This window comes from Muscardinus avellanarius, assembly GCF_963383645.1.
Source record: "Muscardinus avellanarius genome assembly, chromosome: 18".
Taxonomy (NCBI): domain Eukaryota; kingdom Metazoa; phylum Chordata; class Mammalia; order Rodentia; family Gliridae; genus Muscardinus; species Muscardinus avellanarius.
The window spans coordinates 28,577,413-28,603,425 of record NC_137804.1 but is presented as its reverse complement, the minus strand read 5'-3'; the positions used below and the strand labels follow the sequence as shown (position 1 = coordinate 28,603,425).

At 46.1% G+C, this 26,013-nt stretch overlaps 1 protein-coding gene across 1 annotated transcript in view; it reads left to right on the top strand.

The window, feature by feature from the left end:
- Positions 1-6,976: 6,976 nt before the first annotated feature.
- Positions 6,977-26,013, top strand: part of CACNA2D3 (calcium voltage-gated channel auxiliary subunit alpha2delta 3) — a gene marked incomplete at both ends in the record, with an annotated part of 933,053 nt that continues 914,016 nt past the window's right edge. Inside the window, 2 exons of the mRNA XM_080715370.1 lie at positions 6,977-7,074; positions 7,714-7,795. Coding sequence (XP_080571496.1) covers positions 6,977-7,074; positions 7,714-7,795 — 180 coding nt within the window. The remainder of the gene's footprint in view (positions 7,075-7,713; positions 7,796-26,013) is intronic.

The window sequence follows — 26,013 nt, the reverse complement described above, 5'->3', positions numbered from 1 at the left end:
AAAGAGGTGTGACCTTAGGAGAAAGGAATCTTGAGCTGACACCCATTCCAGTCCTGCAGCCTGTACAAATTGAGCTCCCACAGCCTCGAAGGCCTTGCTGAAGCAGTATGGTCCCCTGAAGAATGGCATGTCCCATTCAATAGGGGAGACACAGAGTGAACAAATAAATCACTACTAATACCTGCTAGGAAAATAAATAAAGTAAGTGCACATGTTTATATCTGATATGGGGTTGTCGGGAAAGTTGTCTGCATAGTGGGAAATTTTGAAAAGAGATCTAACATCAGTGAGAGGCATCCATGGGGCATCCTGGAAGAAGAGTGATTTAGCAGAGGCCACAGCACATGCAAAGACCACAGGTGGGAACAGCAGGGCTTTTTTTATGGGAACTCCAAGGAGACCAGCTATAGCACAGCGAGCAAGGGAGAGAGGGCTGGAGAAGGAGACTGGAAGTCGAGCAAGGACCTCGAGTGGTGGGGAAGGAGTCTGTACTTTAATACAGAAGCCATCAGAGGGTGTTGAGCTTATGGTCTGATGTTATTTTATTATTATTATTTTTGGTGGTACTGGGGTTCCTGGAAGCCCTTCTACCTCCGGGCTACACTCCCAGACCTATTTTTTTACATTTTTATTTGGAAACAGGGTCTCCTAAGCCAGCACGTGCGGCTGGCTTCGAACCTGCGCGATCCTCCTATCTCTGCCTCCCAAGCGCGGGGATTACAAGCGTGCACCACCACGCCCAGCTGATGTTTGTTTTTAAAGAGATGACTGAAGCCAGTACTTGGGAGGCTGAGATGAAGGATTGCAGGTTCAAGTCCAGCCTCAGCAACTTGGGTGAGACCCTGTTTCAAAAATAAAAATAAAATAGGGCTAAGGGTGTAGCTCAGATATTAAATGCCCTTGAATTCAACTCCCAGTATCCTTCAAATAATAATAATAATAATAATAATAATAATAATAATAACAACAACAACAATAATATAGATAGATGATAGATACATACATACATACATACATACATACATACATACATACATACATAGCTCTGGCCACTGTGGGAAGCAGGGATATATTTGAAGGGACAAGGATAAAGCAATGATCCATTAGGAGCCAGTCACAGGAGTTAAGGGATAAAAAACATAGAGGTCTGGTCCAGGCAGGGGTGATGAGGATGGAGGGATGGAGTCTGTGTGTGTGTGTGCGTGTGTGGTGATGGTGAAGCAGGAGGCTGGGCTTCAGCCAAGGGCCCAGTGGCTTTAGCAGGTGAGACCAAGTAAGAACCAGAGCAGTGCCTAGGATGGAAAGGCCTAGGATGGAGAGCAGTAACATTTGTTGAATACTGAGGTTCCTTATCCCATTTTATCCTCCTCCTATCCTGTGAAGCCAGCTTTGTTTTTCTCCTTCTTTGGGGGTTGAGAGAAGGTAGGTTCGAAGAGGTAAAGTAACTTGCTTTTCATCTCACAGCTAGTACCAAGTAGGTCACACCTTGAACCCAGGTTAGTTTGACTCTAAAGTCCATGATGGCATAAGGCTGTACATGACCCTTTTTCTAAGAGAAGCCTGGTGTTTGTAAAAAAATGTCCCATGGGCACAGCATCAGAATGCTCAGAGGGGCTTTTCAGAAATAACGGTTCTCCTGTCTTGGCCTCCCAAGTATAGGAGGACCACAGGTTTGAAGGCAGCTTCAGCAAGTAGTGAGACTCATCAACCCAGCGAGATCCTGTTTCAAAATATAATAACAAAATAGGGCTGGGAATGTAGCTTGGAAGTAGAATGTCCCTGGTTCAGTCTCCAGTACCACCAAAAAAAAAAAGTGACTAATCCAAATTAAGAGGTGTTATCAAGATAAATACATACATGATTTTGAAGATGTACAAAGAAAAAGAATGTAAACTAAGTTTTTATACTGCTAAATTACTACATTTGGGGCACAGTGGGTTATATACAATGTTATTAATTTAAAAAATAACGATCCTCCTCCACCCACTCTCCAACTTGGGATTCCTGATCCAGATCCTTGGAGGGTTGAGAACCCTTTTTGGAGGGGGATCAAGAATTTTAAGTCTTTTCCACATTTCATTATAATACAGGAGCCTTCAACTCTAAGCCAGGCGCTACTATCTGAATGGCTAATAAACGCTAGGAGAATCTCTATTCTTAGTTTTGAATAAGTGCTATTTCACATGGTCCCCAAATAAAATATGTATATTGTGAAATGTCACTTTCATTCCTATCCTCTTGTATTCTTTCTCTGTTAATCTCTGCACAGGTAATAACCATTAGTGATTTCTTATGTATTTTCTACTGTTTTTATACATTTACAAACATGTCCTTATTTTCCCTCTTTTCTTTTTTCAGTACTGGTTATGAAACCCAGGGGTGTTCTGTGTTAGAAATTATGGGGATAAAAGGCCCACGGCTTGACAGCAAGGAGCAGGCTTCATTCATGGAAAATCCTGTGAGGGAGCCCCTAACCGGAGAAGCCTATGAGAGTGAGAAGCCTGTTTCCTTACAGGTGTGGGACTTTTATGGGGTTAGGAAGTGGGGAAAGAAGAAGCAGTCATGTCTTCCTCAGATTGGTGGTGGGCTTGACACTCACTGGAAAAGAGTCGGTAAATTTATGGGCTGGGGACAGGGGATGTTTAGGGGCATTTCTCCCTGCTTTCACGCCATTTCTTTGAGTTTCTTTGTTCTCAGTTTCCACCAGCCAGACCTCATAACCAGACCTCACAGTGCCCACATTCTATCCCTGAGCTACATTTCCAGCCCCTTTTATTTTGAGATAGGATCTTGCAAAGTTGCCCAGGCTAGCTTAAAACTTGGAATCCTCCTGCCTCAACGAGTCACTGGGATTATAGGCATGTACCACTTAATGCACCCAGATTAATCCCTTCCCTTTTCTTTTTATAAAGGAAACACACCGTATATACACTGTATACCTTTCTTTCAATAAACTAATATTTCCTAGGGATCTTTTCTCATCATGTAGAAAGAATGTCCATTTAAAAAAATAGTTGAATTATATTCCTTTGTGTGGATGCACTATTTTCTTCAATCAATCAAGTGCTGATGGCCAGTTGGGCCGCTTCCAGTCTTGTGTTCTTGGCAATACTGCAGCAGTGAGTGACTGTATAAGCACTTCACTTAGTATCTGTAGTGTAAGTTTCCAGAAGAGTTGTTGGGTCAAAGGTCAGAGCAAGTCAGGCAAGGTGGTCCACACCTATAGCCCCAGTACTTGGGAGGCCGAAATAGGATGATTATAGGTTTGAAGCCAGCCTCTAAAATTTAGTGAGCCCTGTTTCAAAATAAAAATAGGGTAGGGTGTGTAGCTCGGAGGCAAAATGCCCCTGAGTTCAATCCCCAGTATCCTCCACCCCCCAAAAAAGAACAAGATCAAAGCATTTACTGTTTTGCTCCTACTAACCATATCGCAGCATAACTGGTGTCCTTTTAAAATCTAGTAAGTTAGATTTTATACTATCTAGATAAAAAATTCACAATGTAACCTACTCGAATTCAGAATTAAAAAAAATTAAAGATCAATATAATGCCTTAACTGGCAATATGAAAGAGAAATAAAAGTAATTTAGAATAAAATAATTGTTAATTCACTATGTGAACTGCTTGTTCAAGCTTAACTGCAAGATGAAAGCAAGTAATTTGATGTTGGAGTCTATACGCAGACTGTGACTGAAAACCCCAAATCATAATTTTGACCTGTCAGCACCGTTGCTGTTAGGGGAGTGATTTTTCCAAAACAGAAAAATCAAAACAAAACAAAAGGAAACCCACCTATCCACCCACCAACAAACCAAATGAACAAAACCTGTGATCTGAACAAAACAGAAGACAAACTCCCCTTTATTTACATAGTAGTTACATTACTGGAAAATTTAGTGTTTATTAAAGCCATGCAACAACTCTTTTGCATTTATATTATATATAATGGATTTAAGTTTTGTATTCAGATGGTTATAGTGTGGCTTTCTCCTACCTGAATATCCAAGGGGACATTAAAAAGCCCTGTGGGAAACATGGCACTTCTTCCTCCTGTGAGCTGTCCTTCCCCATCCATTAAATGCCAGTGCATCCCCTGACCGCTTAACATGCCCCCGGGGGCAATGCTCCCTCACTCCAAGAACTGCTGCAGGGAAGAGGGGTGTTTTCCTGGTGAATCCATTCCATACACTGGAACCAGGTGAATGTTTTGAAAACATCCACCATCATCTTTCACTTCTGTCCAAACCCCACTAACAGCTGATTGTTCCAGGCAAAATGCAACAGCATCCTTAGCTGGATGGATGGTCTGCCTATCGGTCAATTAAAATTTCATTTGGCTGGATTCAGTGGTTCAACTGAGAGCCTGGTGTTGAAATATATTCTTCTGGGTAAAAATGGCAAGTAGGATCACATGTCCTGGTATTGTTTTTGGTGTACTGGAAACTGTTTCTGGCTGCAACTGCAAGAACTTTCTGGTTCTAAGCCGGGTGACCCTCCTTTAAGTAGTTGCCTGTCCTTGGACAAGAGGTAAAATCCTTCTGAGCTTCATACAAGGTCCTGTAAGTGGCAGGAAGGATCTCAAATCTTTGCAACACTTTGAGCATCAAATTTATTAATATCACATAGTTTAAACATTTTATTTTTTATATAGTTGAAAACATTTAGTGAGATCTGTGTTAAATGTGATGTACACACGGTTCTGGAGTTGGTCTTTTATGGATGCTCAGTTGGTCTTTTATGGATGCTGTCCTCCTGGGATTATGACTCCTGTACCCAGGCTCCTTTCTCTCTTGCTCCTTAGCTGCCCTGAAACAACTGTGGAGTTCACCTGTGTCAGGCTGGCAGAACATGATTCCATCATCAGATGCCTGTGACCTTGGTTACCAGTGGCCCTCAGTGTAGTCCAGTAGCTAGGGGCTTGTTTAAGTATGACAAAGCTGTACCATTTCTCTGAGCCTGAATTTTGCCCATCAGTTAATCAGTGTAACAAGAGCAAAGGGGTCACAGGCAATTTTTCTTATACACACCATTGTTGATCCCTTGTCAAAGTGTATAATTACACATTTGCCATATGGTTTTGGCAGTAAGCCTGTCTCCCTCCTAGTATGCAGCCCCCACCAGGAGGCAGGTCGTTGGATTTGTTGGGCTTTGGCTCCCCAGTGTGCTGGTCATGTCGAAGATGCCTGGCTATTTTATTGACCGGTTGATTGGGTCGGCAAAGGCCTGTTTATCATACAGAAACCTTAGAGAATGGAATCGGATGAAGCCTTCTATCAGGGTGGCCGTGCACTCATCTGTCCACTCACGCATTCATTTACAAAGACTCGCCTCTGACAGGAAAATTAATTCTCTCCCAGTCCCCGGATTTGACTGTCAAAGCCATCCGAACCACTTGCCCCGGGGTCAGGCCGCGCTTGGCGGGGTTTGGGAAGGTCTGGCAGTTTCCTTAGGCGTGAAGTGTGCACAGAAGCGGGAGAATTCATTATAACCGGTTAGTCATCCAAAGAGATTGTAGACCTTGCCGTGGGCGGGGCGCACCTGGCGCTCCCGGGTGGGCCCGGTTCCCGGAGCGGCTCCCCTAGGTGGAGTACGATTTGCTAAAGCCCACGGGAGCCCGGGGTGATCTGATACCTGGAAAAAGTAGCGAGGGCCCCTCCACGGTCCTTCGGCACTGACAGTCAACTCTGAGATCCAGCCCAATCTTCCGGGGTAACTTTTTCCAGGGACTGCAGGGCGGGGGAGCCGGCCTGGTCCTAGCCCGACACGCCCCGGTGGTGGCTGGGGCCCACCCTGACTTCCCTGCAACTGTGGGTGCAGAGGCCGAGGGCGAGTGACCCGGCCGGTCGGTCGCAAGGTCGGTGTTGCGGAGAAGCTTGCAAATTAGGAGAACCTGGGCAGCTGGAGCGCCGGAGAGTTGGCGACGTCAGGAGCGCGCAGGAGTCACCCGAGTTGCGCTCGGCCGGAGAGGATGACTCAGCCTCGCTCGGGTCGGTCTTTACCACCAGCCCGCGCGAGGCTGCACAAAGTTCCCAGGCACACCCTAGACCTCCCACGGGGACCACGGGCTCCGAAAGCTGCTTCCCGGGGAGGCGGCGGCGGAGGGGGGGCCGCGGGGAAGCCCAGCTCCCCGGGGCCAGAGGTTTCTCCCTCTCCCTCCCCCGCGCCCCCTCCTCCAGCCGCCCGGCGGCCGTGCCCAGGGGCTGGGGTGGGAGACCTGGACTCGCTGGGCTCCGAGGGACCGTTCCCCCTAACTCAAGGGTGCCCCCCGGCCAGGATGGTCTCGGCGCCGCCTTCGGTTGCTCGCGCCCTAACATCCCGGCCGCCGCCACTCGCGCAGCGGCGCGGACCCCGGCCCGGCCCCGGCGGGGGGCTGCTCGGAGGCCGGCGCGGACCCCGGCCCGGCCCCGGCGGGGGCTGCTCGGAGGCCGGCGCGGCCCCGCGACCGTGCGCAGCGCCGCCCCCCGCGCCGGCCCCGGTCCCCCTGCCCCGCTCCGCCCCGCGGGCAGCCCGTCCGCCGGCCCCACGTCTCCCGCAGAGCCGGGCGGCCGGGGCGGGGGTCGCGCCGCCCCCTCCCCGCGGGCGCTCGGGGCCGCCGGGGGCTCGGGCTCGGGTCGGCGCGCTCCCCGCGCAGCCGGGCGCGGACTGCGGAGTTGCGAGAAGTCGGCGGCCGCAGTGGGCCGTGGGGGGGGGGGGGGGCGGCGCGGGCGGCCGCGGCCAAGGACGCGGAGTTGGCGGTCCCGCCCTCCTCCCTCCCGCGGCCGCCGGGCTCCCGGGGCTGCGAGGCGGGGCCGCGCCGCCTCCCGCCGCGCCCTCCCCGCCGCCTCCCCCACCCGCTCCTTTTCTGCTCCCCAAGTGAGCGGGGCGCGCGAGAGCAGGCGGCGGCGGAGCCGAGCAGCACAGCCGGCTCGCCCCGCGCCCGCCCTGGCCAGCTCCGCGGCCGCTCGCGTCGCCGCCGCCGCCGCGGGAGGGAGCCAGCATGGCCGGGCCCCGGGGGGCCTCGCTGCTGGCCGCCGCGCTGCTGTGCGCCGCGCTGGGGGCCGCGGTGCGCTCGGAGCAGCAGATCCCGCTCTCCGTGTAAGTGCCGGCGCCCCCGGGGGGGACCCCGCCGCCGCCGCCGCCGCCGCCCGCGACGCCCAAGTTTGGGCGCCTGCAGGTGCCGTGGACAGGGTCTGCGGGGGCGCCGGCCTCGCCCGCCCGCGCCCCTGCCTCCCGAGACCGCGGGGGGCTGGGGGCCGGGGGCACCTTCTCGCCCCTTCCCCCGGGCTAGCCGGCGAGACCTGCCTGCAGAGCCTCGCCTCCAGCGGCAGCACCAAGTTTGGAGCCTGTTTACCGACTCCAACTTCCACGGGCCGTCTATCCCCCCTGCCTCGCCACCTGGGCATCTCACTTCTTTCTTGGGGGGATGGGTGGGTTTCTCCCGGCTACTCTGTGTCAGGTGATGCCCCTTTGGGGTGATCCGAGTCCGCACTCGAACCCCCGTGGGCTTTTCTGAGAGCCTGGGCGACTTCGAGCATCCTGAACTCTGTGACCCCCTCGGAGCCCCTCTCGCGCCGCGCTCTGCAGTTCGGTAGTTTCTACCGAGGCGCCTTTTCTGTCTTTCACCCCTTTTCCTGCTCTTTCAACCACAGCCCGGTGTGTGCGTGTGCATGTGCGTGCGTGTCGACTGTGGCCACGAGTGTTAAACATTTCTTCCCGTGCCCTTTCTCCCCGTAGGGTGAAGCTGTGGGCCTCCGCTTTCGGTGGGGAGATAAAATCCATTGCTGCTAAGTACTCGGGTTCCCAGCTTCTGCAAAAGGTAAGGTTTCTGTGGTGGCAGAAAGCGATGATTTTTTTTTTTCTTCCAGCAACAGAAAATGGAGGCAGATTTAGTTTTTCCAAACAAACGTGAGCCCCGAAGCGGCATCAGTTATTCTGGAGTCTCTGCTCCCCGTTTCTTGGCGCGGTGCTGTGCGGTGACTTCTCCCTACCAGCCGGTTATTTTTAGATGACACTTGATTCTAAACACAAAGAAAAGCAGAATACTCACTCGCACCGTCCTGGCTGGGGCTTGGAAATTGAATGTTTTTGCACGGCTTTTCTCTCAGCGCCCGTATTGCTGTATTGCTGTTTCAGTGTGTGAGCAGATGCTCCTCAGGCCAAAAAAAAAAAAAAAAAAAGCTAACTTCATCCAAGGGACAGAATCAGAGCCTGTCTTCAGATGCCTCTCACCTGGCATTGGAGGCGCGGGGTTCCCTGTATCAGAGAAAGGAGCCGCACTATTGTTTGTGGTCTGTGCAGTTGTAAGATCCCATTATTCCCCAATCATCCAGACCCAGGGCTGGGATGCATTACATCATTACAGATAAGGAGAATGAATGTGGTTATCTTTCCACTCAGCTGCGCGGCTGGGTAATAACCTATGAGAGGAGTGCACGAACTTAAGAAATTGGTCTGCGTCCATATAATTCTGGAGAGTAATGAGAATGGAGAATTGATTATTAGGCTTTTATCAGAAGCTGCATCAATTTTAATTCAAACACGCAGCATTATGCTTAAAATTACATTGCTAGATATATGGTTCTTCGTTCTCCTCCTACCCCCAGAAACAAAGAAAAGAATAGGCTGGGGGAAGAAAGAATAAAAGGGTTAAGAGAATTTCAAGTTAGCAAAGCAAACCAACAGGATTAATCCCAATATTCTCTAGACAATAGAAAATAAAATTGGCCTTTAGGGGACAATTCTCTGAAAAGGGGTACAAACAGCTTAAATTGTTAAGTTAACTTTTCAGCATTTTTAAATGTGTTTTTTGGGCCAATGTACCATATGTGTTGTGCATGCTGCCTGGTAACCAAGTACGTATTTTATTTATGGCATACCATTTCAGAGAGTAGCATTTTTGGGGACGTTATATGAGACAGTTTGTCACATGAAATCCAAATATTGTATTAAAGCATCACCCCGGGACGGGAGGACGAGAGGTTGGCTTAGAATTTACCAGGAGCCCTATTCCTTGACATTGTCGGAAAGATTGCCTCTCACCTCTGTAATTTGGGAAGTTCATTGACTTAGTCAGTTGATAAAACTCGATGCCCTGCTATCCCCTTGAAGAAGACAAGGGTTTGTGTGCCGGTCACACAGTTACCTCCTGTCCTTAGTCTGGACCAGACTTAGCCCATACTCTGCTTTGGCTCTTTGCCCCCTCGTCAGATGTTTTATGTGAAGAGCTCTAGCTTGTGGCATCACCTGTGTATTTTTTCCTTAGAAAAGAGAACATTTTGCATAACTTTAAATAAATATTTCTCAGCTGCATGTTTTAGTTGTAGCAACTCAAAGAATCCCTTCAGAGCCTCTGAATGGATTTTTTTCCTGTCTCCCATTAGATGGGAGTCTATGAATATGGTTTTTCCTTCTTTCTGAAGTTAGCGTACACACACACACACACACACACACACACACACACACACACACACACACCATCCACCCTATGATTGGTTATTCTACAATAGCAAATTGGCAGCAGCTAGAACTCTCCTCTTACCTTCTCATCAGCACCCTTTCTGATACTAAATTCACTAGCCTTGCTCTGCTTTTGTGTTTGCAGCTTGACAATTGTGTAATTATTTCCAGCTGTTTATGGCTTTGTTGTCATTTCTTGTTGCCGCCTGGTATTTTGTAATGGGATGTGAGGGGAAGGTAAGGTTCCAGGGTGGGTATCTGCTTTATCACTTGGATTTGCCATTATTCCCTATGGCGGTCCAGAAATACCCATGGCTTTGGATTGCTTATCAGGACTTTCATGCGTCATAGGAAGGGCCTGTTAGACAACTTGGGGAGCATTTTCCAGGTATCTTTTGAGCATCTGAGTCTATTGCCTCTCAAATATGCCTGTATTTTTTAAATTAGCAAGTAACATTTGTTTAGAGAGTTCAGAGTATGAATGGGAAAAGATCTGAGCTACTCCAAGTATGGGGGGGGGAATAACATTATTTGGAAAAGTCAAGAGAGTTCCCTTTTGCTTGTCTTCAGGTTTCTAGATATTCATGTGAGGAATTACTTCTTTAAATCAAAACTATGCATCGATCTGACACTTCACTGTGTCCTTAGTAATTAAGTTGCTTTCAAAGGGAGTTAGAAAACTCGGTTGGAAATTGCAATAATGTTGTATTAATGGGCCTCAGACCTGACAGTAATATGTTGCATAAAAGAATGTAATTGTGCTTTTAAGGCATGGACATTTAAACTTAATTTTCAGTTAAGAAAGTTATACTGTATGCCACTATATTATTTTATATATTTTATATAATTTCTCTAATTGATATGATGTTGAGAATCAAGGCAGTATGTTCTCTTTAAAATGGGAGTTTAGTAATTTCTGCAGTAGGCCTAAAGTTTACAAAGTAATAATTGTAAATAATGTTAAATAAGAATTGGCCATATATTTTAAGGTGTTTGAAAGACTACATGTTTTCATTAGGTACTACCTATAATTTGAGATGGTAGCATTAATGCTGAATTCAATGTAAACACAAACATTTATTTTGTCATCACCTTAGAAAGAAGAATTATATCCTCAATTGTTTCTAATACCATGATTTCCACCACTTGGTTGAAATATAATATATTGGGTGTTCAATGCTAGACTTTCCCTTTTTTGGTCTTTACTGAGCACAGGCATAGCAACTATTAATTTCCTATAAATAGGATAGTTTGACTTTATAAAATGTAATACGCCATGGTTTCGCAAAACTGTATTTTCCGTACAGAGCGGAAGACAGTGGGGTTCGACTGTCGGAGTGAATCTTGAGAGGTTTCACGGTCGTTAGAGAATAGCAAGCCCCTGAAAGAAAAGTGCTGGTGTGCTGCTGCGTGCCTGTCTGCTGCCTGACGTCGTTGGCAGATTCTTCATGGGCTTCCATTCACTTCAACTTGTAATTAACTTTCCTATTTGACATATTCATGCCAGTATTCGGCTGCCCCTACCTTGCTTCATTTTCTCCAAAGAAGGCACTTTGTCTGGGTTCTTCTGGGGAGGCAGGGTTTCATCACCTCTCTATTTTGGGATTCAGCGAGAAGCATTCTAGTAGGTCTGTGAACCTGGGCTGTTAAATTCATAGGTTCTGTACCTTTAGTGTCCACAATAAAAGGCATCAAACCGGTGCGATTCTCATTTTATCCACCTTAGGGGATTTCAGTGGTTAGCTTTTCATTCTGTTTAGACCTGCATTCGGGAGTGAAATGTTCATGAGAATGAACGATTCCAATTACACATTCCAGAATTGTGATGATAAATACACAGCAGAAATATAGGTACTGTGCATCTCTGCCATTAACTCCAGGAAAGAATTGACATTTACCTTGGACGCCTCATGCAGCACTTACCAAGTGAGCACGCTCTTCTTGGAATGCATAACCAGGTTTTTGTGTTATCAACTATTTATTGAGAGAGTAGCTTTGGTACTCAAACTGGATGTCTCTTTCCGCAGGACAGAGTCAGCAATGTGAAAGGTTGATTGCCTGGGCCATTTTTATAATCCTGACTTTTCATCAATGTGGAAATCGATGGAATTTTAAATAATTAAAAATGAATATTCACATATTAGGAATTGAATAACAGCACCGTGCTGCCTATGGGAAGCCTGACACCACAGATTACAGAGGACGCTCTGTTTGGTTGAACATTTTTGTTGAATAAACCTGATCACTTGCCATCCCCAAAGATAAACGTATTCATTCAGCCAAGGCTGCTGATGGCTTGGTTCACAGCATCGCTTCAAACTACTGGACTTCCCCCTTGGAAATTATTTTTTTAATCTCAAAAATTCTGAAATTACAAGTTTCAATATTTCAGGGCAATTTATTGGTCTCATTAGCCCAATCACTGGCATGCACAATACAGACATATCTAATTTCATTTCAAATGCACATATGATCCCTTGCTAAGTTTTTGTATGAATGAATCTCTTTTACCAATTCTTTCTTTCTTTTTTTTTCCTTCTTAAAATTTCTTTTCCATCAGATATATTCTACTGTGTCTTTTCTCTTATTAGGCACTGCTGCCGCCTGTGTTGCTCAGGAGACTTACAGATACTAGTCAAAATTAAGAGAAATGAAAATACGGGCATGATTTTCTTGTTGGAGGAAACCTTCAGATTTTTATTCCAATGTGGTTATTAGTTGACTTATTAGTATGATGATCTCATGCTGGTTTTAATTAATTAATTAGTTTATTCTAGTGCCAGTTTGATTTTAGACAAACATGTGAATACTAAATCACCTAATAAATGTGAAACCTGTCAGCCACAAGCAAGCACAATTAATGTTTCGAGGTTTTGATGGAAACATAGTTGAGTATTAGGATGTATAAAAGTAAAGGACTGTAAAGTAATTACCCCCATACTTGTTTCTTCATAGTTTATAGCACATACTCACGGTGTGTAAGTTTGGGATTTTAGCCCTTTTCAGTTTTTGATGGATCCTTCTTTGGTGTTCAGCGCTCCCATTTAGGATGATGAGTGAAGGACTCGGTGTGCAAGGCTTGCTTGAGAAGTGTTCATTCTCTCCCGAGCAGAAGCCTTTGTTTCAGGGTTGTCATTAATCCAGATTTGCCATCATAGAAGCCAACAAATGGACTTTTCTTTATCCAAACACACATCATCTGTAAGCTGTTAGCAATGTTTGTATCTGTGCCCCATACCTTTTGTAGTCATCTGCACTGGTTGAAACAGCCTCTGGAGTTAAGCCTCCAGCATCTTCTAGACAGAGAGCTTTTAGCAGGTTGTGGGTTCCCTAAGACACTAGGATTGGCTTAGAGGTTTGGCTATGGCTGAGACTGAGAAGGAATTACATAAATGTTATAAAAAATGCCTGCTTAGAAATTAGCATATGAGAGCTCCCCCTTTTAATGTCATTTTTATAAAGAGTCATAATGGCCTGTGTTTCATTTCAAGTGACTACAGTGAAGCTTTTGAGTACCATTCAACAAGAGGAAGAGTTCCTGATGTCAAGCTCTGGCAATCTTCATCCGTCCTTCTCAGTTTATTAAACAGAACTTAGCTTCTCCTTCCAGGGAGGAAGATGATGGAGTGAGGAAGAGGAGGGTTCTTGATTTATTGGGATGTCTTTGAGTATTTAGCAATCAGCAGCCTTCCTGTGAGGTGAAGGAAGCCTCATCTTCCTGATGGTAAAGTTGGGCTCAGAGGACCCTCTGCGGAGCCATTGTCTGGCCTGTGGGACTCACCCTCTGCATGCTCGGTGTGCTCGGTGTTCATGTAGAAACCTTATAGGGGGTTTCTGTGTCTAGCCAGATCACTTGCTTTGTAGAAGAAAGTTGTTTTACAGATAAATTTTGAAAAGGGTCTTGTATATTTCTATGAAATGGCAAACACTTCAATTTCCATTTGCTTTGAACAGTATTCATTGGCTGCTCATTCCAGGGCTGTTTAAATAAAGCATTACATTTATAAGGTGCATTAAATGTATATGTTGTGTAGCTTCTCAAATCCAGATTATGAAAATAAACAATTCAGAAGGCAAACTATTAGTGTGCATTTCAAGGCTGTCTTGCAATGGAGAGCATTATCTCTTGACAAGGAATAGATGGCCCTTGCTTCACTCTGTGCACTTCAGAGTATTTATCTTGGCACCCGTTATTGGAAAACAGTACCCTTCCAAGGTTAAAAGAGTTGTTATCCATGTAAATGATCTGGACAGGCAACTTGGGCAGGGCTGTAAGTGTTGCGGGTTCACACAATGGACCTCTGACTATCTATTTTTAGGGAAAGAAAATCCTAGTTGATATTGGGTGTTGCATAAGTCATTATCATTGTGCTTATTAAATTTGAGTGTGTGCATGTGCCTGTGCCAAAAAAGTGGATGCAGTTCATTCCAGAATGTGCCAGATGCTGCCTGCTGTCGGGGAGACTGTTCTTGTCCTCTTGAGTTGCTAGAGAGCCTGATCTAAGAGAGCAAACCAGGGCTTTGAGATAGAATCAAGTGACCCAGTCCACCAGGCATAGATTTATCCAGTGTGTGGGATTTTGTAGGCAGTTGGAATGTGAGGACATGCTGAGACCAGGACCAGCTAAATAATATTCAGGGCCCATTGAAAAACACAGACTCTCTTGTTAAAAAATTGTTAAGCATCTCAAGATGATGATGATAGAACATTAAGCTAAGTGTGGGGTCAATTTGGCTCTGGATGAGCCCTTCTTCCCCCAAAGGGACAGGCTATCTTCATTTTGGCTTTCTGTTTTCTTTCCAGGTAGCTTGTCCTCTTAGCCCCATTAATTCTGGGAGGTTTTCTTTGCCCACCTTTGTTCTATCTTCAGTGAAATGCTGTGCAGTGATAGGTTGAGGGCTTGGAGCATTTCCAGGGATGCTCATCTTCGGAGATGCTGTTTGTTAAAGGAGAGGTCCCTGGACTAGCTTTGTCTGCTTATCTTTTCTATAAGAATTTCCTGATTAGCCTTGGGCAAGTTGCTTACTCTAATAGTGAAATCAGATGGCACTTACTCTGCAGTCTGTATTCCAGGTACTGGGATACAGGTACCCCAGGTACTGAGTAGTACTTTACCTATGTCATCCCATTTAAATTCTCCCAATAACCTAACGGTCCAGGGAGGGCTGTTCACCCCATTTTACACATGTAGAAGCTGAGGCTTGCAGAAGGTAACAGCCTCCACAAGGTGCCCAGGGGCTTCTGGAGTCTGCACACCTGCACACAGTGCTTTATTCTCTCTTTTTTTTTTTTTTTGGTGGTACTGGGGTTCCTGGAAACCCTTCTACCTCCAGGCTACACTCCCAGACCTATTGTTTTATATTTTTATTTGGAAACAGGGTCTCTTAAGCCAGCACGGCTGGCTTTTCTAACCAGCTCAATCCTCCTGTCTCTGCCTCCCAAGTGCGGGAATTACAAGCGTGCGCCACCACGCCTGGCTCATTCTCTCATTTTTGTGTGCTCTTTTTCAATTTTGATTCACGTTTGGAAAAATATATCAATAATTTCTGAATGTCTCCTTCTCAGTGGTGTTGGAAGGATTAAATGAGATAGTATTTGGGAAATTACTTCAGAAGAAGCAAAGCCAGGGTTAACAGCTGAGAGGATGTGGTCTTGGAGTCAGATTAGACTTGGGTTCGAGTCCCTGATCTGCCATTTCCTAACTGGGTCACCTCCTATGGGAGCATTTCTGAACCTGTACCTGTGTCTTACAGGCTGTGGTGAAGACTGAATAAAATAAAATATGCAAAACACTTATCACAGTGCCTGGCACACCAAAGGCTTTGACATGTGAGTTGCTGTGGTCATTGTTAGCCACATCATACAAATATGAGCCCTTCAGATAATCTTTGCCAAGCATCTGTGGGGCTGCATACATGGGCATCAGAGAGTGAGCAGGTGCTAGGTGTTAAGGGAGGACATGTGGGATGTAGGAAGGTCTACGACAGGGAGCTGAGTACCTAAAAGCAGAAAGGCCTCTGTCAGGATGCTCACCAACACCTCGAGGTTAGCCTCTTTCTCCAGCGGGTGGAGGGAGGTGTCCGGAGGAAACTGTTTCCCAGGAGTTGGGATTACCTAACCTCCTCCCTTACTCACTCTGACACTTGGGTAGTGGGCGAGGGAGCCTGGGAGAGGCCAGTAAGCTGCAGGAAAGATCAGCACTTCTGGCCTTTGGCCCTGGGACACAGCATGTGTAGAAAACCTCCTCTGCCAATCCTTCATCCAAGTGTCTTCTTGGGCAGCATACCAGGTGTTTCCTCCTGTTGGAATGTACTCTGCTGGGACTTGGAGAACTCAGGACTTCTCCCAGGAGCTTTCTGGGAGTGATGTTGGAGTCCTACAGGGTATGAGGCATCTCACTGGGCATGGAGGGGAAGGAGGCCTTTCATCAGTCAAGGGGCAGGAGGTGGAGTGATATGTGGGGATAGCCACCTGATGTCCACTAGAGGCACCAAAGGGCTCTTCTTGCTCAGGCGATGCCCTCTTCTCAAGAGCTTCCTTGAAGGGCTTAATGTTGTGTTTTAGCCTTGAGCATCTGTAGCCTGTGCTGATCTTCTTGAAGAGGTTGAATGAGTGAAACTTGTCATCCCTCATTGTGCAAACATGATAGCAACACTTTGAAATGGTGAGGGTGGGTTTTTGCTATGGTGGTTGTGTAGCTCTTAAAAATTGCTTACAAGTGATTATAATCTGCACTGGAAGTCAGCAAAGAGTCAGTAGTAAAAGTAAATCTTCTTACACTTTGGTGATTCCATATGGGCCAACAGTCCTAAAAGTGCCTGAGAGCCATGAGTCAAGCTGCTCTCAAGGCTTCCTGGCACCCATCGAGGTGGTAACCAGCTCAGGCATGAGAGTATCCATTGGGGCGGGAGAAAAAGAAAAGGAATTTTTTTTTAGTGTTTTCTATGAGCTGAGCATTCTCCGCATGGTCCTTGGTCTGCTCCTGACTTCCACTTGGTGGTGATTTGTGTTAGCTACCTCCCAGGTAGGCTTGAGGTTCAGGGAGGTGGCACAGCTTGCTGCGCATTGGGGCTGGGAGTGAAGTTCAGGTTTGAGTTGACCTCTCAGGCCTCTGACTCTTCTCTAAAGTGCATGCTACCTGATGGGCCATCCTACCTGAGCATGGCCGGGGTAGTCTGCAGGACCCACAGAGGCTGGGGAGGGCTGGTGGACTGGGATGCAGACACTTTTTGCCACTTTCTCCCCACCTGCCATAGATGCTCTGTATCTGAAGCTAGGGCTCTAAGACATGCTCTTATTCCAGCTTTGTGGGTGATTGGGCCCCAAGGGGTTGTGTATGACCCCCCACCTTCTGCTGTGGGTTGCGCCTGCCATAGGGTATGAACAGTTTTCAGCGTTGAATGGGAGGGTTGACTGGTAGGCCCAAGCTTGGTGAGGAAAGGCAACCTCAGCCAGAAGAGTGGGTCAGCCCAGGAAGAGAGCGACCTTATGCAGCTCCTGACCAGCCTCCCAGCTCAGTGACAACTTCAAGACTCAACTGTTCTGCAAAATCCAGAGTGTTTACCTCCAAAGCCAAACCTGCTCTTCATCTATTTGCTCAGGATAAGTTTGGTGTGTTGTGCACAGCACACTTGATGAGTTAACTTACTTTGCTGAGACTTTGGTGGCTTGTGTTCAAATAGATAGGAGTAATTAGCCAATGAAATTGCCAAATCATACTCTTCCATGCTCTAAACTTGACTCTGAATCCATTCTCTATTTTCTGACAGCTGCAAACTCAGATTCTAGGAAGGAACCAAGTCTCTGGCTATCATCTATCTATCTATCTATCTATCTATCTATCTAATCTATCATACCAGGGGATTGAACCTTAGAGACAGTAAACTTCTGGCTACAACCCAAACCCTATTTATTTTCAAACAGCGTTCTGCTAAGTTGCCGAGACTGGCTTTGAACCTGTGATCCTCCTGTCTCAGCCTCCCAAGTACTGAGATTATAGGCATGCACCACTGTGCCCAGCTAAGTCTCTGGTTTTAGAAGGATTTAAATTTCTATTAGAGTGAGCTATTCAGTGATGAAAAGAGATTTTTTTTTAAAAGAGAATATTCTGTGGGGTTTGATTCTGTACTGCCAATCACTAACTTTACCTCCCTGTTACTTGATTTGCTCAGCATAAAAATAAAACACATAAACACTGTATCACTGGACTCTGGAGAGGATTAGATGATATAATACTGATGAAGTCCTCTAGAATGGCACATGGAAAACCTTAGTTCTCTGGTAACTTGCTCATTGATACTGTTCTGTTTTATTATTAGTGAAGAACAAGAGAGACTCTTAAGAGTTATTGCCACTTTGATCCCATGACGAATTCATAAAATTAAAGCAACATAAGTCATGCAAATTTAAAGTGGCAGACATACAATGACAAAGAAATGTATTTATTCTGTTCCCAGGGAGGTGTTTATTCCCCCTCACTTTCTCTCCCAAATCCTCCCAATTTTGTCCCTTGCACAGTAAAGGTGGGCAGATGTTGGATTAAAATTTTTGTTCTTGCTATAACATTGCACAATCATTTATAAAGCAAGATAAAAGCCAGAAGTTTGGGGCAGGCTTTTAGCTTTTTATACCTGTCCCACCCATAACGACCTTTCCATTGTACTTTGTTGAGGCAAAGGTGAAAAAATATTGTAAAAAGAACAATAGATACGTGAGGCAGTAAATCCATTGGCCATAGGTGGCTTTCAGCTGCGAGTCAGCTTTATTCTCTGCTTCTTCCTGGCTCCCATTATTAGTGAAATGACTGCAGTTGCAACGTGATTGCATCATGTAGACACAGCTCAATTGACATAGACTTTTGCCCCACAGACATAAATGATAGTCATTTGGCTTCTGGGATGGTGGTACTGAAGTTTGAATATTCTTTCTTTTGGGCTCTGGCCAGAAGGCTGTTACCATTTGTGTTCATAATACAGGATTTATGCATGGACTTAGACATCAAGAAAATCACTAACAGGCAACTAAATAAAGGGCTTTTGTGTTTGTACACGTCTATGTGTTTTATAGACACATACTGTTTTCTTTTATTAAAAAATATTGGTATCTAATTTAAAAATCCCAAGGTGTGTGCCTAGGTTCAAGTATTTCAGACCATCATGGGTCACCTGGTTGTCCTGAAATAAGATATAATTCTCTCAGGAGAAAGTTCACAGCTCACTAGTATTTTGAAAAAACAAAACAAAAAACAATAACGCACATTTCCCAGACCTGAAACTTCAGAATTATGGAGCCATAGCTATATTTTCTACTTGAATATCAAGAGATTTAGGTTTTTTTTCCCCCCCCTTTGTATGTGAAGGATTTGGGAGCCTTAGGACAGATGGAAAATAGAGAGAAATTAAGAAAGAAATTAGAGCATTGAATTTTTAAAAAAAATTTTGGTCTTGGGACGGTGGGCCTGTTCAGAATTGAGGGTGTGAACAGGGCTTGAATGCAGATGCTTCTGCTGATGAGTCTTAGACACTGATAAGCCAGTTGTTGAGCCTCAGTATTCCAATCTATAAAATGGACATGGCAGTACTAACTTCTAGGGTGGACTTGAGAGACCCAAATGAGAAGATGCATTCAGGATGTTTAGTAAGAAGCAGCTTGGAAAAGATGGACTATTGCTATACTGTTGCTATTACTATTGGTATTACCAAGGAGTTGCTTCTGCGTACAGGGAAGTATTGGCAGCTATCAACAACAACCGTCTTGAGGAGCAGTTAATAGCAGGTCATTGGGGCCTTCACAAAGCTGGCCTTCTTCATGACTGTGCTCTAAGAAGGCTCCATAGAAAGCAGTAATAATCAGAGTGCAGTTGCTTTATTTATACTTTGCACCTCGTGGTGTGCTTATTTCAATGAGATCTGTATCATTTCTGTCTTAGAGATAAAGAAACCACGACAGAGAATGTAATTTCCCCCAAGATTCCAAGTGGCAAAGGCAGGCTTGGAGACTGAGTTGTATGAATCCCCAGTTCAGGTGCTGGAGTCAGAGGGAGGGCGCTGGGGTATTTCCGAAGACCAGTCATTTGCCCCTTGCTTTGGTCTTGGTCTATTATTGACTTATCAGGGAATTTGGTGGAAACTTTTCCCCTGCCCCTCATCTTTTCTCCATGGAATTCTTCGTGTCCTTGCTCGGGGGCATTGTCACTTACCTTCATAATGCAGAATTTAAAAGAGGTAAGAGCTGGAGAAGGGGGGGAACCATTATACCTGCTAGTTTTCTGTAGTTCTGCCTTTAATAAAATGGTGTTGCTTGTTTTTGGTTTCCTCTGAGGGTCACCCCTCCCCTCATTAGATCTGATTCCTGAGAAGTCTTTCTGAGAATCTAATTGGATTTGGTTAAGTTTCCCTTTGTGCATTTCCCATTAAGGTAATGGATGATAGTGTGGAAGAGCCAGCTCTGAAGCCCTGCAACCAGACAGATTAGGCTTTAGATACACCCTGACCCTTAGCTGCATGCTGAGGCCTCCCATTCCTTGCCTGCAAACTGGGGTGATGCTGGGTTAGGTACCAAGGCACATAACAGCCTTAGCGCAGGACCGGACACCGGGAAGTATTCCATCCACTTAGGTCCTCTGTATCCTTCCCATTCTTTGTCTCTCCTTCCTGGATGTTTGTTGGCGCGTATTTCTTTCTCTCAGTGAAGCCCTGGTACTATGTTTCTGCACAGTTGACAGCTAGCTTGAAGGCAACAGCCCTGTGACCCCCTAGGAGCAGTTTCATTTTGCATAGAATGAGTCCAGAATCCTTCTGTGCCCCTGGCATGTCTGGGGCTGTGTGATATCCCGAGGACCCCTTATCTCCTGCACGGTGGTGGTGGGGGAAGGGGGAGTAGGAGATTGGTAAGCTAGACCTTAAATTCCCCAGTGAAGGCTTGCTCTTTCTGACCCTTTGGCTTAGCACAAAGCTATCTATGGGGTGGGCTTCAGGGTTTCCTGCTGTGTGCACGAATGTATAGATAAACAAAGGAAGAAATAGTCTGCCCAGTCCTTTCCTTGTCTTTGCAAACTGGTGATGCAAATAAGAATACTGTTGAGTACAGGCAAAGAATTAAGTCCTTCTGTTCCTTTTCCTATTGACTCTCCAGTGCTGGGATTTTATGATCCCCAGGTTCATACATGGATGCTGCAAACACTGGGAGCTGCCTTCTAGCTATAGCGATATCCAGTTCTGAAGCTTTGCAGGCAGGTCTCTCACTCACAGCTGTGTCAGTGCCAGCAGGGACTGCCAGACCGCAGAGCCAGGGGGTCTTCACTTCTCTCAGCCAGTACAAACTCCTTGACCCTGGGAAGCCCACCCAGATGGGCACCCTGAAAACACACCGAGTCTCCTTCAGAAGCATCGGCAGGCTGCGGGGTCCCAGCGTCTCTGCAGTACCAGGCCAAGCAGCTGCCACAGAAGCACCGCAGTGCTGGGCGGGTGCACGAGGAGCACCAAGCGAGACTGATGGGTCCGCCGCAGCCGCCACCATCAACCTGGGGGAGGCGGCTCGGCAGAGGCAATTAGGAGGCTGCTGCAGCTAATTCCATAAAGCGCTTGAATGCCACATTCCCAGGGACATTAGGGAGAAATGGGAATTTTAATTTCTGTCCCTTTCACCTTCACAGGGTTGTGAACTCCACCTGGCCTCCTCTGAGGCTCTGCCAGCTTTCAAGATCTGTGCCGACCATGATCTTGCCTTCTCAGTGAGGGGTGAGGGGTCCCTTTATCTGTTTGTCGTTTTGCCCATTGTTTACATCACTGGTGCTAGATTTCTGAGTTTGCCTTGCAGGTCAGAGCCGCATTGCATCCCGTCTCCATGGCATACACCTGCCACAGGTACAGAATGCTCCTGGAGCAGCCTCGTGGCAGCGCCTCTGGCACACACTGTTGGTGGCACCTCCACACAGGGGGAGGTCCTTATTAGAGGACCTGCAGCAGGCTTGGGCTGGTTTTATTGGCATTTGCATCCTGCAGGTACAGTGGTCAGTTTCCTTCCCCTGGCCCAGCCTGTGCGCTAAACACAGATCCTCTGAGATGAAGGTGAGCAGCTGGCTGGGAAGTAAATCATATGGGTTTAATGGAAGGGGTCGTTTGCTAAAGAGACATTTCATTTCAGCCTCTACTGTCCCTGAATATTGAGACCCAACCCTAATCCCAGTATTGTGTTTTGAGGCTTTTGGAAGACCTTACACCAAGGCCCTCTGTGGAGGCCCTGATTTCTGCACAGTGGTAACCAGGGTCTGATGACATTTTCTACCTTACCACAGAGCCTGGCTGGCTCACTGGGAAGAGAACAAGAGGACTTTGGAGCAGGGAAGATGTTGCGAACTAGCCCCTCCAGTGTGATTGTGCAAGGGTTAGTGACAGACCCCGGATCTCACAGAAAATCAGTAATGTCCCAAGACCTGACTCCCAGTTCTGGGCCCTTGTCCACAGGTCTCTGAGACCAGAGAGAAGGAAGGGGTCCATGTCCCACTGCAGCTTCTTGAATGACTACGAGAGGCAGCCTGAGCCCCATGACCTATCTTTGGGGCATTCCAAAGCTCCCTGGCCAGCCTCCACCTGAAACCTGCTTTCTTCATTTTTGCAAAGGGGAGTATTTATTTATTTATTTATTTATTTATTTATTTATTATTTATGGTACTGGGGTTCCTTCAAGCCCTTATACCTCAGGGCTACACTCCCAGACCTATTTTATACTTTTTTATTTTTGGAAACAGGGTCTCTTAAGCCAGCGAGGCTGGCTTCAAACCTATGCGATCCTCCTGTTTCTGCCTCCCAAGTGCGGGGATTACAAGCGTGCGCCACCACGCCCGGCTAAAGGGGAGTATTTACAACCTGTTCTTAGTGAAATCACAAATGAGCCTGAATTTCACCTAGAGGAAGAGTTCCCCCAGTATATCTCTTTCTAACAGTCAAAATATTTTGTCTCAATGGGTCATCAGAGACTGTTTCCCTTATTAACACTCTCTGAGTGAAACTGTCTTAGATAGCACAATTAGTCAAATGTTTATTCAGTACTGATAACCCATCTGGAAACCTGAGGCCTTCAACCTTCTCATTTCCTACAGCAGAAATTCAAATGATCCAGCATTTCATTTGGGGCGGAATATCCTGGTTTGGAAAACTCTGTAGCTGTCTTAGAAGACTCCCAGGAATGCATTTGCTTTTGGCCCAATGTTGGCAATGTTTTCTTCCCTCCTTCCTGCTTCACAGCATCCACTGCGTACACACTGAGGCTGTACACACTGAGGCATGCGGGGGGAGCGTGTGGGGTGCCAGGGCCCTTTCCACACCCTGGCCCTGAACCCTTCGGTGACAGTGCGCTGCTCACATTCCTCAGATGTGCCTGCCACATCATGCCTCTGTGCCCTTGACCATGTCCCTGCTGACTGACCCGGCTGCTGAGCCCCAATTCTACAGGGTGTCAGACTTCAGCATGCAGCAGTGTCCATTGGGGGATCTTGTTAAAATATATTATTTCAAGGTCCTACCCCAAGAAAGTCTGACTTGGTAAGCTTGGCCCAGGGCGCAGGAATCTGCCTGCTAACAAGTATCTCAGGTGATTCTGATTCATGCCTTGAGAAACGCTCTGCATGTTTCCCCTCTGGGATGCCTCTGACTTCCCCTCTAGGGACTCCTTCGTCCCCTCTGGCTTATGCATATATTCCCACCAGAGTTTGCTTTGCATACCTGAGTGCAGGGAGTTTGTGTTGTCCTGGGCCAGAGACTGTGACTGCTCCGTCCTAGAACTGAGGCCAAAGCCCAGGCTCACACTGGGTCTTGCTTTCCTCAGCATGGACAGAACTAATGGAGGCTTTCTCTGAAAAAAAAAAAAATGAGAGCTTTGGAACAAGTTGGACATTTCATCTTCTAAGTCCCAGGTACCCAGGTGCACATCTGATTGTTGAAACAGTTTATTTAGAAATCACTGAACATAGATGAAGTAGCCACTCTCCAATTTGTGAGACAGAGAGAAATTTGTTGACCTATCACCGATGGCTTTTCTTCTTACCAAATAGGTTACAGGGACTTATGGATTCTAGCCTGTTAGCAGAAAATTATTTGGTGAACATCAGTATGAAAGATGACATCTGCTTCCTTTAAAAGGCCTCTTTTAATCTCTCTGGCATAAGAATTGCTCCCCTAGGTCTTCTTTTGGTATAAAACTGCATGTTTTCTAAGTCATTGCCTTTTTTTGTGTGTGTGGTACTGGGGTTTCTGGAAGCCCTTCTACCTCCAGGCAATAGTCCCAGACCTATTTTATATATTTTTTTTATTTGGAAACAGGGTCTCTTAAGCCAGTGTGTCTGGCTTCGAACCTGTGGGATCTTCCTGTCTCTGCCTCCCAATCGCGGGGATTCAAGCATGCGCCACCACGCCCGGCTTTTTTAAACTTTTTTCTTCCATAGTAAGAAATACATGTTTGATTGCAGCCTGTTACATGCAACCTCACAGGTGAAACTCATGTTTCATGAGATGTTACTTAGCTTCATTCTCTATAGTACAATGTTGCATTTTGTACTGAGTTCTACTTCTTTATATGGCTTGACTCTTTTCTGCTTTATTCCGTGCTATATTACTCTACCTTCTCTATTCTGTTTTATTCTATTCATTTTGCAAGGCTGACTCTGACTGGTAAATTGATTTCACAGTCTAATAAACTTGTTAAAAAAAAACAACAGGGCTCTAAATGTAACCAGGGTAAATCATAGGATGGCTCAATTTTATTCTGGAAAGTGTAGCATTGATCTTTGGGATTAAAGCTGTGTTTTTTCCTGTAATAACGAGGCGTAGTGATAGCTAACAATATCAGCCAGTCACAGTGCTAAGATATCGCTATAAATTTAATTTCATCTTCCCAGTAATCCCACAAGATAGATACTGTAGTAGCAACATTTTCTACAGGTGGAGACTTAAGTTCAGGAAGGTGAGGTGACTTGCTCAAGATCACATAGCTAATAAGTTTTGGCATTGATTTAGGAACTCAGGGCATCTGAATGGTAACGTCAATGTAGATGGTCCCTGGGTATCATGGTTCGACTCACAATTTGTTGACTTTATGATGGTGTGAAGCCCTTATGCATTCAATAGAAACTCTGTTCCAAATTTTGAATTTTGATATTTTCCTGAGTTAGTGATATGTATCTTTCTAGATGCTGGGCACTGACAGTGAGCCGCAGCTCCCAGCCAGTCAGCAGCTCCCAGCAAGTCATGTCGTCACTAGGGAAACAAGCTGTTTGTCTACAGTGTACCCTCTTGCTGAGCTAGGCTGTTGCATAGATAAGGTGTTTGTTTATTTATTTATTTATTTATTTATTTGTTTATTTATTTATGGTGGTACTGGGGTTCCTGGAAGCCCTTCTACCTCTGGGCTACACTCCCAGACATATTTTATATTTTTATTTGGAAACAGGGTCTCTTAAAGCCAGCGCGGCTGGCTTCAACCCTGTGCAGCTGGCTTCGAACCTGCGCGATCCTCCTGTTTCTGCCTCCCAAGTGCGGGGATTACAAGTGTGTGCCACTACGCCCAGCTAAGGTGCTTTAAATATGTTCAGCTTACAGTGGGTATAGTGGGTGTGACCCCATGTAATTCAAGGAGCATCATTACTCTCAACTGTGTTTGAATTTGTTTCTTCCTGTTGGCAGTAGCCACTTGGGTTGGTCCCAAGTGTGACTTCTGGGCTCTGCAATGTGTGAGGTATAGTCGGAGGCAATATGGGAGTGGCACAGCAGACAGCAATGGGGGGACAAGGAGGGAAAGAAAGAAGAACAGAAGAGGTAGTTCGGAAGCCCAGGATGAGCAGTGGTCCTAGGAACAGCTGGCATTTTGTTGAGATGAGTAGAATGTACAAAGTGCTTTTGCATCTATGATGTACTGGCCGCCTTCTCCTAGAGCACCCACTGCACCTGGTGTTTGTTATGATACCTGCTGGGCAGTTATCTTCACATCTTTCTCTGACCAGCAGTTATCCCTCTGAGGCCATGAATGAAGGCTCATCCTTTTCCTGGTATGCCAGGACCCAGCCCAAGGATATGTCTCCTGGTGACAGAACAAGCTTTAAGTTAGCCTTCACGACTAGCCAGTGAATTGTGTTTTCCATCTCCATGCTGCATTTCAGGAAACCAGGCCACTGATCATGAAGCTCGCATTAGAAGGGCCTCTTGGAGGATCACTAGCCCCAGCTGCAGACGTGACCATTACATTTATGTTTGTTGGTGGGTTGATTTCTGTAATCATCTATCTTTTAGTAAGAATTTATCTTCTTGCTATTTGGATCTGGGTTTTCTAAGTTTGCTTTTCCTTTTCTTTTGATTGTTTGGGCATGGTGTGGCAGAATCAGAATCACGGTTTGGGAGATGGAAGTGTGCTGGCTAGGGGGTCTGAGCTCAGGGACCTGTATCTGCTTGATGCTTCTCACGGGGCCTGTACATGATAGAGCATGAAGGTCCCTCAGTGCCCAGAATCAAGCCAGCCCCAAAGGATGGCAGCTAGTATCAGTTACAATCTGAGGATATGGGTTCTGGCTCTTTCTTCTTTTCATTTTG